The sequence below is a fragment of the Salvelinus fontinalis genome, chromosome 27 (genome assembly GCF_029448725.1).
Source record: "Salvelinus fontinalis isolate EN_2023a chromosome 27, ASM2944872v1, whole genome shotgun sequence".
NCBI classification, from domain to species: domain Eukaryota; kingdom Metazoa; phylum Chordata; class Actinopteri; order Salmoniformes; family Salmonidae; genus Salvelinus; species Salvelinus fontinalis.
Window position 1 is genome coordinate 12,953,425 of NC_074691.1, and position 13,069 is coordinate 12,966,493.

General features: G+C 42.8%; 1 protein-coding gene across 1 annotated transcript in view; it reads left to right on the top strand.

Annotated features, from left to right (window-relative positions):
* LOC129825071 (mannosyl-oligosaccharide 1,2-alpha-mannosidase IA-like) overlaps positions 1–13,069 on the top strand; it is a 169,973-nt gene that overhangs the window by 71,597 nt on the left and 85,307 nt on the right. The window contains exons 3-4 of the mRNA XM_055884825.1: positions 2,801–2,916; positions 12,891–12,971. Of these exons, the coding sequence (XP_055740800.1) occupies positions 2,801–2,916; positions 12,891–12,971 (197 nt within the window). The remainder of the gene's footprint in view (positions 1–2,800; positions 2,917–12,890; positions 12,972–13,069) is intronic.

Consider the following 13,069-nt stretch of genomic DNA (forward strand, 5'->3'; position numbering starts at 1 on the left):
AATTAAATGCTCAAGAGTCTGCTCCAAAGAGGAGCTCCTTTCCTAAAGTATGAGATATGAAGAGAGCGAGAGAGAGCAGGTGATAAATGAAAGCTCTTAGACACGAGAGCTGCCGTCCCTTGAATGTTGCTCACACATCCATCACCAGGCTCTTATGTACTGGGGAAATGTATTTAGCCTGTTCATGGGCCGGCCGTTGGACTTAAAGGGATACTTCGGGATTTTGGCAATGGTGCCCTTTGTCTACTTCCCCAGAGTCAGATGAACTCGTGGATACCATTTGTCTCTGTGTCCAGTATGAAGGAAGTTAGAGGTAGTTTTGTGAGCCAATGCTAACTAGCGTTAGCACAATGAGTGGAAGTCTATAGGTACTGCTAGCATGCTAGTAGTTACTTCCAGTCATTGCGCTGACATAAAACATGGTGTCCATGAGTTCATCTGACTCTGAGGATGTAGATAAAGGGCAACATTGCCAAAATCCCAAAGTATCCCTTTAATTGATTTCCTCAGAAAAATGTTAAGTGATGTCCTCCTTAAGTCAATTCAGGATTTCTAAATGGATACTTGGGAAAGTGTTCTTCCATCAAACGTTTTAAAATTACCAACTGGGATTCACTATAAGAACTGATATCCAGGTCATCCTTATTTTTTTCAAAAGCCTTCACATGTTTTTCATTTACTCAAATCTATCTTCTTACATTCAAAATTGACGAAGATCTCAAGAGCCCTTTATTATAAGAATAAAGGCTGCTTCATGACATGTCATAGAAATTCATTTTAATTGGAAGCTTAGAGTGAGAAGACTGTTTGATAGATCAGAGAAATCTGGCTTTGATATTCTGTGTTCTGCTTCTTAGAATTCAAATCACTCCATGGCTTGCTGTACATTTGAGGTACATGCACACACAAACGCACACGCACGTGAAAACATTCGCAAAAACACAACACCTTTTCGCACATCATGCTCTGGCTTTTCCCAGTAATGGGATGAGGATGCCCCCCGCTCCACTTCTCCTTGCCACTGTATTTTATAATGGGGGAAGCAGGCACGCACTCTAGCCACGGAGCAGGAAGGAAGCCTGCCGGGCTGGCAGACAATGGGTGGCAGGCACGAAATGTCATTCCCTCATCTCTCTCACAGAGTCCAAATGGAGTGAGGGATTAATGAAAAACAGGAAAGGGAAAAGGAGGCCAGGTGACAAAAGGATGGCCAGTGGAAACGTGTTTAGTCAAGCCTGCAATGACCCTTGCTACTCTTCTTTTTTGTGGCCCACATTAACATTCATTGACAGACAGACGCAGGCAGGCCTACAGCACCCATTGTTAAGTTTCGGGGGTGTTCAATCTACATTAAAGCTTTTAGCTGTAATCCTACCCTTTTTAAGTAAATAAAAACACCTTCAGTTACCACAACATTATATATTTTTTTCATTTGAAGAAAGCTATATAGGTGTAAGTGAATGGGAAAGTGCTTTAGTCGTGTTATTGAGTTTATTTTCAATAATGCTGCGGACTAAAAGCTTTGCTGAGTGTTCGTCTCTTTGACTGCCTGCCTGGCTGGTGCCTTTCCTCTTTGACTGCCTGCCTGGCTGGTGCCTTTCCTCTTTGACTGCCTGCCTGGCTGGTGCCTTTCCTTTCATCCTCTCCTCCTTTTGAATGTGTGACGTAAAGGAGGAGAAATATCGGCCCTGCAAGCGAGTGTGGAGAGTTGGCAGGGGCTGGGTTCTCCTAAGCACTTGGTAAACCGAGCAAGTTGAATCTTCACTGGAGAATAAATTGCGTCTTGGCTACATTTCTTTATAGCTCAGTAATTTCATTAATCTTGTTGCTCTTATCTTAATGAAGCGGAAGAGGGTGTTGTTAGTTGCACAGGACCAGACTTATGGACACGGTACTCTGTCAACGGGGTATGTCATCTTTTTATTTTTTTTATTTTATCCCCTTTTTCTCCCCAATTTCGTGATATCCAATTGCGATCTTGTCTCAACTCCCCAACGGGCTCCGGTGAGGTAAAGGTCGAATCATGCGCTTCTTAACACCCGCCTGCTTAACCCAGAAGCCAGCTGCACCAATGCGTCGGAGGAAACCCCGTACAACTGGTGACACAAGTCAGCGTGCATGCTCCCAGCCCGCCACAAGGAGTCACTAGAGCGCAATGGGACAAGGACTTCCCGGCCTGGCCAAACCCTCTCCTAACCCGTACGACGCTGGGCCAATTATACGCCGCCTCATAGGTCTCCCCATGGGTCTCCCGGTCGCTACCGGCTGCGACATAGCTTGGGATCAAACCCGGGTCTGTAGTGACACCTCTAGCACTGCAATGCAGTGCCTTAGACCGCTGCGCCACTCAGGAGGCTGGGTATAATGTCATCCGATAGGTAAGGTCTGGTGGCCAAGAGCCTTCCGAAAGCATCAGCCCACCGTGAAAAGTCTCTAATATGCTCACTCCTCTGTTCCGACTTTCTCTGCCACATCCTCCTCAACCAGGTAAAAACCTGACAATATAGCCAAAGGTGCTCTGTCATATTTGTATTTGTTCATATGCATGACGTCTCGCACTGAGATAAATGGAGGTTGCCTGAAGCAATATTCCACCGCAGCAGGAGATATGCCCCGCTCTTTGAATAAAACAGCACACTTACGGTTAGAACTCCCAGCTGCCCTGGAGATTTTAACCTCCTCTGGTCTTAATGGTAGAAACCTGACTCTGACTGTGCTGTTTTTCTACCAATACAATATGTTGCTATGAGAGGAAAATAGGATACGGGTCCTCAAGGCTTTGTTTTGTTTGCCTTCCCAGGGAGCATAAAGGGAGCCACCATCGTGGATGCCCTGGACACCCTATACGTCATGGAGATGTATGAGGACTTTGAGATGGCCACAGAGTGGGTGGAGAAGAACCTGGACTTCAACGTGGTGAGTAGAACCAAATAACATAGAACCCTCTTGTCTGCTAGCTAGTAGAACCATAGAACACCTTTGACTGCTACCTAGTCAGCCACTGACAAGCTCAAGGACAGGAGATCTAGAATCTGATTGGTTAGGCAAGCCCCACTGTAATCAGTAGGGAAAGCATACAGAGCCACCCAAGGCATTTTAATCCAGGAAAGCTGAACTCCGTCTTACATCATTTCTACCAGCAACGCTGCTGTTTTGTTTATGCTTGTGTGTATCAAAGTACATCCAGCCAACTTGACGAAACTGTGGGAAGCATTGGATTCAACATGGGCCAGCATCCCTGTGGAATGCTTTCGACACCTTGAGTGCATGCCCCGACAAGTCAATATTAGGAAGGTGTTCTAAATGTTTTGTACACTCAGTGTATGTTTTGATTTCTAAGACATTCTAAGGTTTGTATCATTCACAACTAAATGTGTCAAATAATTCTTAAATCTAGCGTATAGGACCTGTTTCAAGTGGTAATTTTACACTCAACATAGCCACTTCAAATGCGCACTCGCTCCGGAATGGGAAAAATATCCTTTATTTTATTCAGCTATGGTCAATTATATTATTCTTACAATAAAAACATATAAAATAATTGCACGGGACTTATAAAAATATCTTGTCTGCTAAATGAACTAGACTCCTATTCTGTTCTTCTGACAGAATGTTTCTTTAGACCTGACCAAAATAATGGATTTATTGTGATGATGTATATTAAATTGATTTATTCGACTTGTTTTAATGTAGATGTTTCTAAAGCGTGCATCAGCGGCTTGTATGCGTGGAGGCCTGGAGATGCTAAACATATTTATGTTAATTAACGGTCAATTACTGTGAGACTGGCAGTCATTTGCATGACAATAATCGGCTGACAATTTCATGCCGCCACAGCCCTACCTACCCACGCACTCGCACATACTTACAACCCAAAATACACATATAGTCTCTCTCACTCTCTCACTCACACCATAAGCCCACACACACACCATAAGCCCACACACAATCACACGCACTCACATGTATACTGAAGTCACACACAATCACACACACACACACTTTCACACTCACCACATATGCTGCTGCCACTGTCTATTATCTATCCTGTTGCCAAGTACCTTTACCCCTGCCTATATATATACAGTACATAGCAACCTTAATTACCTCGTACCCCTGCACATCGACTCGGTACTGATACTACCTGTACGTAGCCATGTTAATTTTTATTCGTTATTCACTGTGTATTTATGCCTCTATTTTTTATTTTTCTTATCTTTAACTCTGCATTGTTGGAAAAGGACCCATAAGTAAGCATTTCATTGTTAGTCTACACCTGTTGTTTACAAAGGAAGTGACGCATAACATTTGGTTTGATTTGACTCCAGGTAATTGGACCCTGATGAAGTGCTCTGTTTAAGAACACTAGAACACTAGAAGAGCCAAGTTAGAGCTTTTTGACTAAATATGAATAAAACATTGAAATATCTGTGCCATGTTTAAAGTCATGCCCTCTGTCCTTGACTTTTCTTAAATATGTCTATTTAACATACGTATGTTCGAATTTGAAATCCTCCTACAGAGTCGCAGGTAAGACATTTTGATTCCTATATAGTATCACACAGATTCAGAGGTTTCCAAAACACCTACCATTGCCAAATAAGTTTTTTTCAAGAATACCCACTTTCATAAGTTCCACACTTGAGCATGAGGCAACAGCCTAAAATAAACTCATAAAAATGATTTTATATATATATGAGAGAGATTTTTTCTCCCTATTCTAATGTTACCCAATACCTTCATTAACACAACCAAAATATACTTTTTCTGATAGCATATGAAATGTATTCATTGGAATGTTGGATTTAAAATGACTCATTTTGGCTTGAAGGGATGGGTCCCTCAAGGCCTTTCTAGTGTTAGACAGAACAGGTAGAGTACTTACCTGGAAGGAACCACCGCGTCTGTCTGTGGAAGTGGACTGAATGAAGTCATCTTAATTCCACTGTTTGGGGTAGGGAAAGGAGCACTTAACTCTTGTATTTTTTCCTAATCAGTCAATATGGACCCGACTCATCAGTTTGAAGGTAATGTGCTTTAGGATGAGGACTTTGTGTGTCTGTCAGATAGAACACATTGCCTTCCTCAAGCCGTTCACTCTCACTGATAAAAGGATATTCATTAAGACAGTTTTTCCCTCCAGACTATGCATAGGAAACAAATTACTCCCAAACACTGAGACGGAAGAGATGTATAAAACAGTTTGAAAAGGCTTTGTCTCAGACATTGCCACACGATATACAAAACCTTAGCAATCTAACGTGATGTGTATATCTAGGAAATTGTGATATTGGTAATGGTGCTCAAAATTGCACAAATACACAGTGGAATAACCCTACAAACCAACCCCCCAGTCTATTGGACTGCAATAATTAGTATTTGCATTGTGGTCCACACCTGCACCACTCTCAATTGCTTTGAACCACTCTGTTTTTTTGCATCTATTCTTAGCTCAGCATGTTTCTCCCGATTGGTCATGCCTCAATAATTTGTGATTTCTCTGCAAGTTTTTCTTTTCTTTCTTAAATGTTGTTTTCAAGTCATGGTTCCTTTTACAGCTTTAAAAGGAATGTCCCACTTGAGAGAATGTCAAACTGCAGTTTGTGCAATTTTTGTATGTGAACTACTGAACCATTACTTAGCCCTGTAATGCAGTTTCTATGATCAATTGAATGCCAGAGGTGAGGAAGGTTATAGCTAAAAGAAATGTGATGGCTCATCAAGGGAAAATTGTCTAACCTTTCCTCTTTTCACTGTTGTTAACCCTAGTTGCTGTGTGAAATGAACTACAATGGATTAAGGAAGGGGTGGTGATGGAGCTGAAGAATTTAGCTGAGGTAGTTGGAGTGGAAACAGTGAAAAAAAAACACCTTCAGTCTTTTTACTTTGATGTTTCCTCTGCCTTCTTAGACCCTGCCCATGTTATGGAACCAGATTCATTATTTATTCCCCTGGGAGAACCAACTCGTTAAGAAGCACTAAATTCTTGTCCACCCTTATTTTTTTTCCAATGCGGGAGAGAGCGGAAAAAAAAACATTAGTGATCAGACGCATTCATGAAGAGTATTAACAAACTTTTAATTGAAAGGCATTGACTTCGCTGCCCTCGAGCAATTCCAACAATAAAGGAGCTCACAAAAGCCCTGGTGGATTGGGCATAAATATTCACTTTGTCTTCTGAATACAGAATATTTATTTCAAAGATAAATACAACCCCCTCTTCCATCTCCTTCTCTTCCAACATTGTCTTAACATGGATGGAGCGGTCTGTGGTTTTCCATTTGGCCCCAACCTCTGTCATGTTCCTCCACCCCGCCTCACTGTCATAATAGTGAGGGGCCACGACAGGAATACTGAGAGACAGGAGCATACCACTGCATTTCCTGATGCCTCTGTTCAATACAGATCCACTGGTACAGGGGAGACGTCTCGGAGTCTGTTGTTCAGGTTTCAAGACAAGGCAGTGGGGATAACGGAATTACGCTTGTGTTAAATATCGAGCCAATTGATTGACTCAGACTACTTGCATTACCCCCCCCCCCCCCCACACACACACACACACACACCAGCTCCTGCCTGCCTGTGTGTCTGTCTACCTGATCGTGACAGGTAGACGGATAGATAGGGTCAGAACAAAAACAGGTCTGGTCAAAGCAAACAGCATGGACTATAATGGCCAGGGACGATTTCTCTTTTGTTTCCCCCTCAGTTCTGCTATGAAGAGGTGTAGAGCGAGAGAAAGCAAGCACCCATCTTTATTGGCCTCTGCCTTGTGCCCAGCTGCAATCTTTCATCTGGTGAGCTGTGTGTTGTGGGCTGCTGTGAATGGCTAGGCCAGTACATGAACAAAGGCAATGGCTGTATATATTATGGAAGGGCCCCGGCTCCACCGTCAATCCGCAGGCAGGAGCTGTGTAATGGACTGCACAGCCTTGCTGGACATCAGCCTGCAAGATAACCTTTCAGAGGCTGGAACAAAGATACATTTTCTTGCCAGAGGTTTGAGGGAGGCCCCCCCCCACGCCTTTTTGTACAAACACACACACACACCTACACACACTCGCACACTAAAGCACGTCATCAGAGGATGAATTTCTAAGGGTCCTCTGACAGCTGATCCACAGACATGGCAGCATGTTATTGTGTAGCAGTGTAGGCTAGGCTTAGAAAGAGCATTCGTGCATCATCTCCAGGAGTCAGTTGTCACTGCTGCTCTTTATGTCTACACAAGGGCTTCCTTGAGATGATTTTACTGTCAGGGAGTATTATTGTTGTTGTCATTCACTAACATTGCTCTCAACGTTGTGATGGGATGGAGCTCAGCTAACTGTAGCCTCCGCTCTAGAACCTCTACACAACGTTCTGCAATTCCATTTCTCAATCCCATCTCAAAGTCATTTCCCCTGTAGTCTGATTATTCTGTTGAAATGGAGCTCATTCATTCAACACGTACAGGGAGTATAATTTAATATGAGTTGGCCTATGAAATCATGCGATATAGGTTGAAGATGTCCCTTGATTTGACCTGACTAGAGGTTTCAGTAGGTCAGGAGGCTGAGGGCTGTGGTTCGGTCTGACACCATGAGCCCCAGCTGGATGGGCCTTGCCTTATTTTAGCGTCCTATTAATAGCAACGCACATGCCCCGCCCACCTGAGGATGTGTCTTTTTCAGCCATTGAGGGGTGCAAAAGCCACTTAAATCTTGCTGGATTGATTGCTTTCATTTTACTCCTGCGACTTTCATAATCTTGCTTTTTGCCTGTCTCCCCCCCCCCCCCCCCCCCCCCGCGCTAACGTTACGACCGCGGAAATGTTTGTAATGACCTGTCAAACACACCCCGGTAATGGCTGAAATGGTCTCAATGGAATACATTGTCTTGCTGTTATTTAATCAGGGAAAACCCATCGAGACATGGGTCTCATTTACAATGGTGCCCTGATGACAACAATACAACAAATTGATCTCATTAAAGTCATTCAACATTAAAGTCCTAAACTGCCATAGAGGTACTAGTTAGTCAAGATATAGGGAGTTTTGAAGACTATTCCAAAAATGGGGGGGCACTAAAATTGAAGGCAGATTTACCTAGATCGGTACATACTAGTGGAACTTCGAAAGTTAACCATTTCTGTGAACGGGTTTGGTGTTTTTTATTTTAACAGTGAAGTGAGGTAGGTCGGAAGCTTGTGTAGTAAAGCTTTGTAAACAAAATGGGAGTAATGAAGTCTACACGACTTTAATCAGGATCAGCCAACATTTTGATACAGGATGCAATGATGCATATTAAAACTCTCACCTGTGATAAAGCAAAGGGCACTATTGTAGGTTTAGGAGTGGTGGCTGCTGAATTCCCATAAATGGTGTCACCAAAGTCACAAACTAGCAGGGAAGTTGACTATACAATCTGCTTCCTGCTGTTTAGGGAAAGATCTGATCTAGTTCTATAAAATAAGCCTCCTTTAAATCTCAGCTTCTTAACTAGCTCATCCGTATGTCAATCCAAAAGCCAAGATATTTATAGGCGGAAACCTGCTCGAAGAAAGAGCTGTCCAATGCAGAAATGTGTATAACCATCTGAAATACTTCTACGAGAATTATAAAACAGCATAATTTAGTTTTTTCCCCATTTTTTAAGTACCAATTTTTTAAATAATCATGGACTTTCTGCAAGGCGACAAAATCAGATTGCGGCTCCAATATCGCCTGGTCAGTCGTATGGGCAATGGCGTACATAAGTGTCATCAGCATACAGCTGAATGTTACAGGTTTATGCAGATAGACCAATATTGTTTATATAAAGAGGAAAGGTCCCAAATTCAACCCATGTGGGAGACCTTTAGTAATATCGAGGTGACTTGACACCATCAGAAAGCACACATTGTTTCCTGTCTGACAGATGGTTCCTAAACCAGTTGCAAGACGCCTGGTCAAGGCTAATTTCTGGCAATCTTTGAATGAGTAGGGAGTGGTTGAGGAAGACTAGTCAGGATCAAGGGAAAGATCAACGGAGCAAAGTACAGAAAGATCCTTGATGAAAACCTCCAGAGCTAGGTTCACCTTTCAACAGAACAACGACCCTCAGCACACAGCCAAGACAACGCAGGAGTGGCTTCGGGGACAAGTCTCTGAATGTCCTTGAGCGGCCCAAACAGAGCCCGGACTTGAACCCGATCAAACATCTCTGGAGAGACCTAAAAATAGCTGTGCAGCGATGCTCCCCATCCAACCTGACAGAGCTTGAGGGGATCTGCAGAGAAGAGCTATCCAAATACAGGTGTGCCAAGCTTGTAGAGTCACACCAAGAACACTTGAGGCTGTAATCGCTGCCAAAGGTGCTTCAACAAAGTACTGAGTAATGGGTCTGAATACTTTTTTAAAAATCTGAACCTGCCATTATGGGGTATTGTGTGTAGATTGATGAGGAAAATAAACAATTTAATCAATTTTAGAATAAGGCTGTAACGTAACAACATGTAGAAAAAGTCAAGGGGTCTGAATACTTTCCGAATGCACTGTATGTACGGCAGGACCAAATCGGAGAGATGGGTAGAAGAAAGTCCATGTAATGCTTTGCAGGTTAGCAATAAAACCTTGAAATCAGCAGAGAGGCTGAGTAATATAATACACTGCTCAGAAAAAATAAAGGGAACACTTAAACAACACAATGTAACTCCAAGTGAATCACACTTCTGTGAAATCAAACTGTCCACTTAGGAAGCAACACTGATTGACAATAAATTCCACGAGCTGTTGTGCAAATGGAATAGAAAAAAGGTGGAAATTATAGGCAATTAGCAAGACACCCCCAAAAATGGAGTGATTCTGCAGGTGGTGACCACAGACCACTTCTCAGTTCCTATGCTTCCTGGCTGATGTTTTGGTCACTTTTGAATGCTGGCGGTGCTCTCACTCTAGTGGTAGCATGAGACGGAGTCTACAACCCACACAAGTGGCTCAGGTAGTGCAGTTCATCCAGGATGGCACATCAATGCGAGCTGTGGCAAAAAGGTTTGCTGTGTCTGTCAGCGTAGTGTCCAGAGCATGGAGGCACTACCAGGAGACAGGCCAGTACATCAGGAGACGTGGAGGAGGCCGTAGGAGGGCAACAACCCAGCAGCAGGACCGCTACCTCCGCCTTTGTGCAAGGAGGTGCACTGCCAGAGCCCTGCAAAATGACCTCCAGCAGGCCACAAATGTGCATGTGCACAGCACCGCCAGCATTCAAAAGTGACCAAAACATCAGCCAGGAAGCATAGGAACTGAGAAGTGGTCTGTGATCACCACCTGCAGAATCACTCCTTTTTTGGGGGTGTCTTGCTAATTGCCTATAAGTTCCACCTTTTGTCTATTCTATTTGCACAACAGCATGTGAAATTTATTGTCAATCAGTGTTGCTTCCTAAGTGGACAGTTTGATTTCACAGAAGTGTGATTCACTTGGAGTTACATTGTGTTGTTTAAGTGTTCCCTTTATTTTTTTGAGCAGTGTACAATTGTATTTGTTTTAGTCAAGATTCTAACAGCCGTATTTAGCGCTTTTATTATTTCTTATTGTTGTTGCGTTGTCGAAGGAACCTGCAAGTAAGTATTTCGTTGGACAATGTATAAAATGTGTTTCCCGTACTTACAACTAATACAACTTGAAAGACTTTGCATTTTTACTAAAACAGCAGCAGGAGGACTTCATACATTAGGGAATTCAGCAATGACTCACCTCACGATACCGTGTGAGAGACTGCTCTGTGTTTGATGTAAATATTAATGTAAATTCAAATTGTGCAACCTGTAACATCTGGTCTGAATACATTGAGGCTGTCGTCAGTTTAAGTTATTTCGGGGCTCTAGATTTGACCCCTTTTATGGAATTCGCACCATTAATGTCTACAATACGTAATCACATTTAGATGTTCTTCAGGTTTTTTTGTACCTCATTAGTATCCACGAAACGTATTTGCTCTCATGACACTTTATTTTCTAACCCTGGTAGTAAGTGCAATTGAACACTGAGTGCAGTGCAGGAGACACTCAATGAAATCCTCTTGACGCTTTGGCCTCACTGAAGTTCTTGACTGAAGGACAGAACAGCCCTCTGATGTCTTGATGTGGGTGAGAGACAGGGCCTCGTGATAGTGGCTGTCCTCAGAACAGAAGTAATCCTCTCTGAGAGGAAAGCACCTACGCTACACTACCTAGCTAGTAGCTACAGCAGTGTCCTCAGGATACCTCAGAAGAGTTCAACCCCTCCTCAACAGTTAATAAGGTGTGCCAAGTCCTGTCCACAGTCAGGCAAAAATCAGTACATTTCCATGAATACAAAATGCCTTCCCCATTTGAACAACTGCCATCTGTCATAATTTGAAGTCATTAACACACCATTGATAATGCTAGCAGAAATATTACGAATTTGGATTTCACAGTCTGCAGGTTTGCAGGACTAAATACATTTATTTTAATTATAAGTTAGTCTGACGGCCCAGCGTTAAATTATCTTGTTTGCCTGCCTGCCGCACGTTCTCTACTATTAAATAATAGAACTGTATCTCTCCGGACCAGATTAGTTTACTCATGTAGAAATTGTGAGTCATAGTACAGAGAAGCCTTCGTATTGAGAACCTCTATGAAAAAAATACATAAATGTTTATTCCCTCATCTGCTGTTTGTCCCAAACAAATAGTCTACAAGAAACAAAAGCCAAAGTTAAACATTTCCTTCTCAAATATCAAATAATTGCTTATATCTGGAAATGAGGACAACAACAAAAAGTCTTAGCTACTGATATTTACTTGTTATTTGGTATAATTACCAAGCGTTGTCACTGAAACCATAATGAGGTTATTTATAGCCCACCACCACCACCATTACCAGGAACAAGTGTTTCTCATTAAGTTAAATCCCATTCAACAATGGACAATGCCCCCCCCCCCCCCCCCCCCCCCCCCCCCCCCCTGCACAGTTTCTAAATGTGGTCCACTCAAAGTACAGGCAATAACAAACTTTTCCTCTCACTAAAACCTCAAGGAATATGCACATAGTAATATTAGATTAACATAAATATTTTAAGACCACTCTACATGATCTACCATTTTGATCTATCATATAAAGCAAAGGGCTCGAGGTTAGGATGAGGTTATCAAAACCATTTATCAGTACTAAAAGTACTGTAGGCCTCTAGGACTTTATTCTGGATGAATGGGCTCCACATGCTTCTTTTCAGAGTAATGAAAATCTACATGAAGAATGGATATGGGTAATAAGTCTGGCTATAATAATGGAGAAAACAAAGCCTGGGGCCCTTCGGAGGGAAATGGGCTGAGTGCAGATCTGTGTTTTGGCCTGATGGGATTGTCAGGAAGGCATCTCATCACCACTTCTTATTGGTTCATGTTTGTTGGTGGCGACTCATGCTTCCCAGCTTGACCTTAAGATGAAATGACACTTAAATTGCAGGGTGGCTATTTTCTCAATTATAGATACCTTTTTCCAGAGTCGGTTAGCCTCGGCGCTGTGCGAGCTCGGCGGGAGTCCATTCTCTGACAGCCCCTCCTCTCTCTGTTTTCTGTCTTTACCATGGGAATAGTGGATCACATTCATTTCAATAGAAATGGTCAAATGTTTGTTGTAGTATTAAGTGGTCTACTCAGATATCTTCTCTGAGTTATGGAGGCGTGGCCTAAGGGTTTTGATACCTCAGTGTGTCTTCAGGTGTAGCCCACAGCGTTGTCTGTCTGTCAGTCTTTACATTCGGTGTGTGATGTGAGGATATTCCTGCCCGCTGCTGCATGGTGACTCAGCAGGTTGAATACTCCTAATCATGAATCCTTTGTCTCTCTCTCTCTCTCTCTCTGCTCCCATCCCTCTCTCTCACTGTATTTGTTTGTTCTCTCTGCAGAATGCTGAGGTCTCAGTCTTTGAAGTGAACATCCGGTTTGTCGGAGGACTGCTCTCCGCCTATTACCTCTCCGGCAAAGAGGTATGTACCTAACTGTGAAAACGCTGATGCTGCTGCCCAGAATTTTGAATGCTACAACTGGACTAGATCTGATGCATGTGATGAGAAGAGGACCTAGT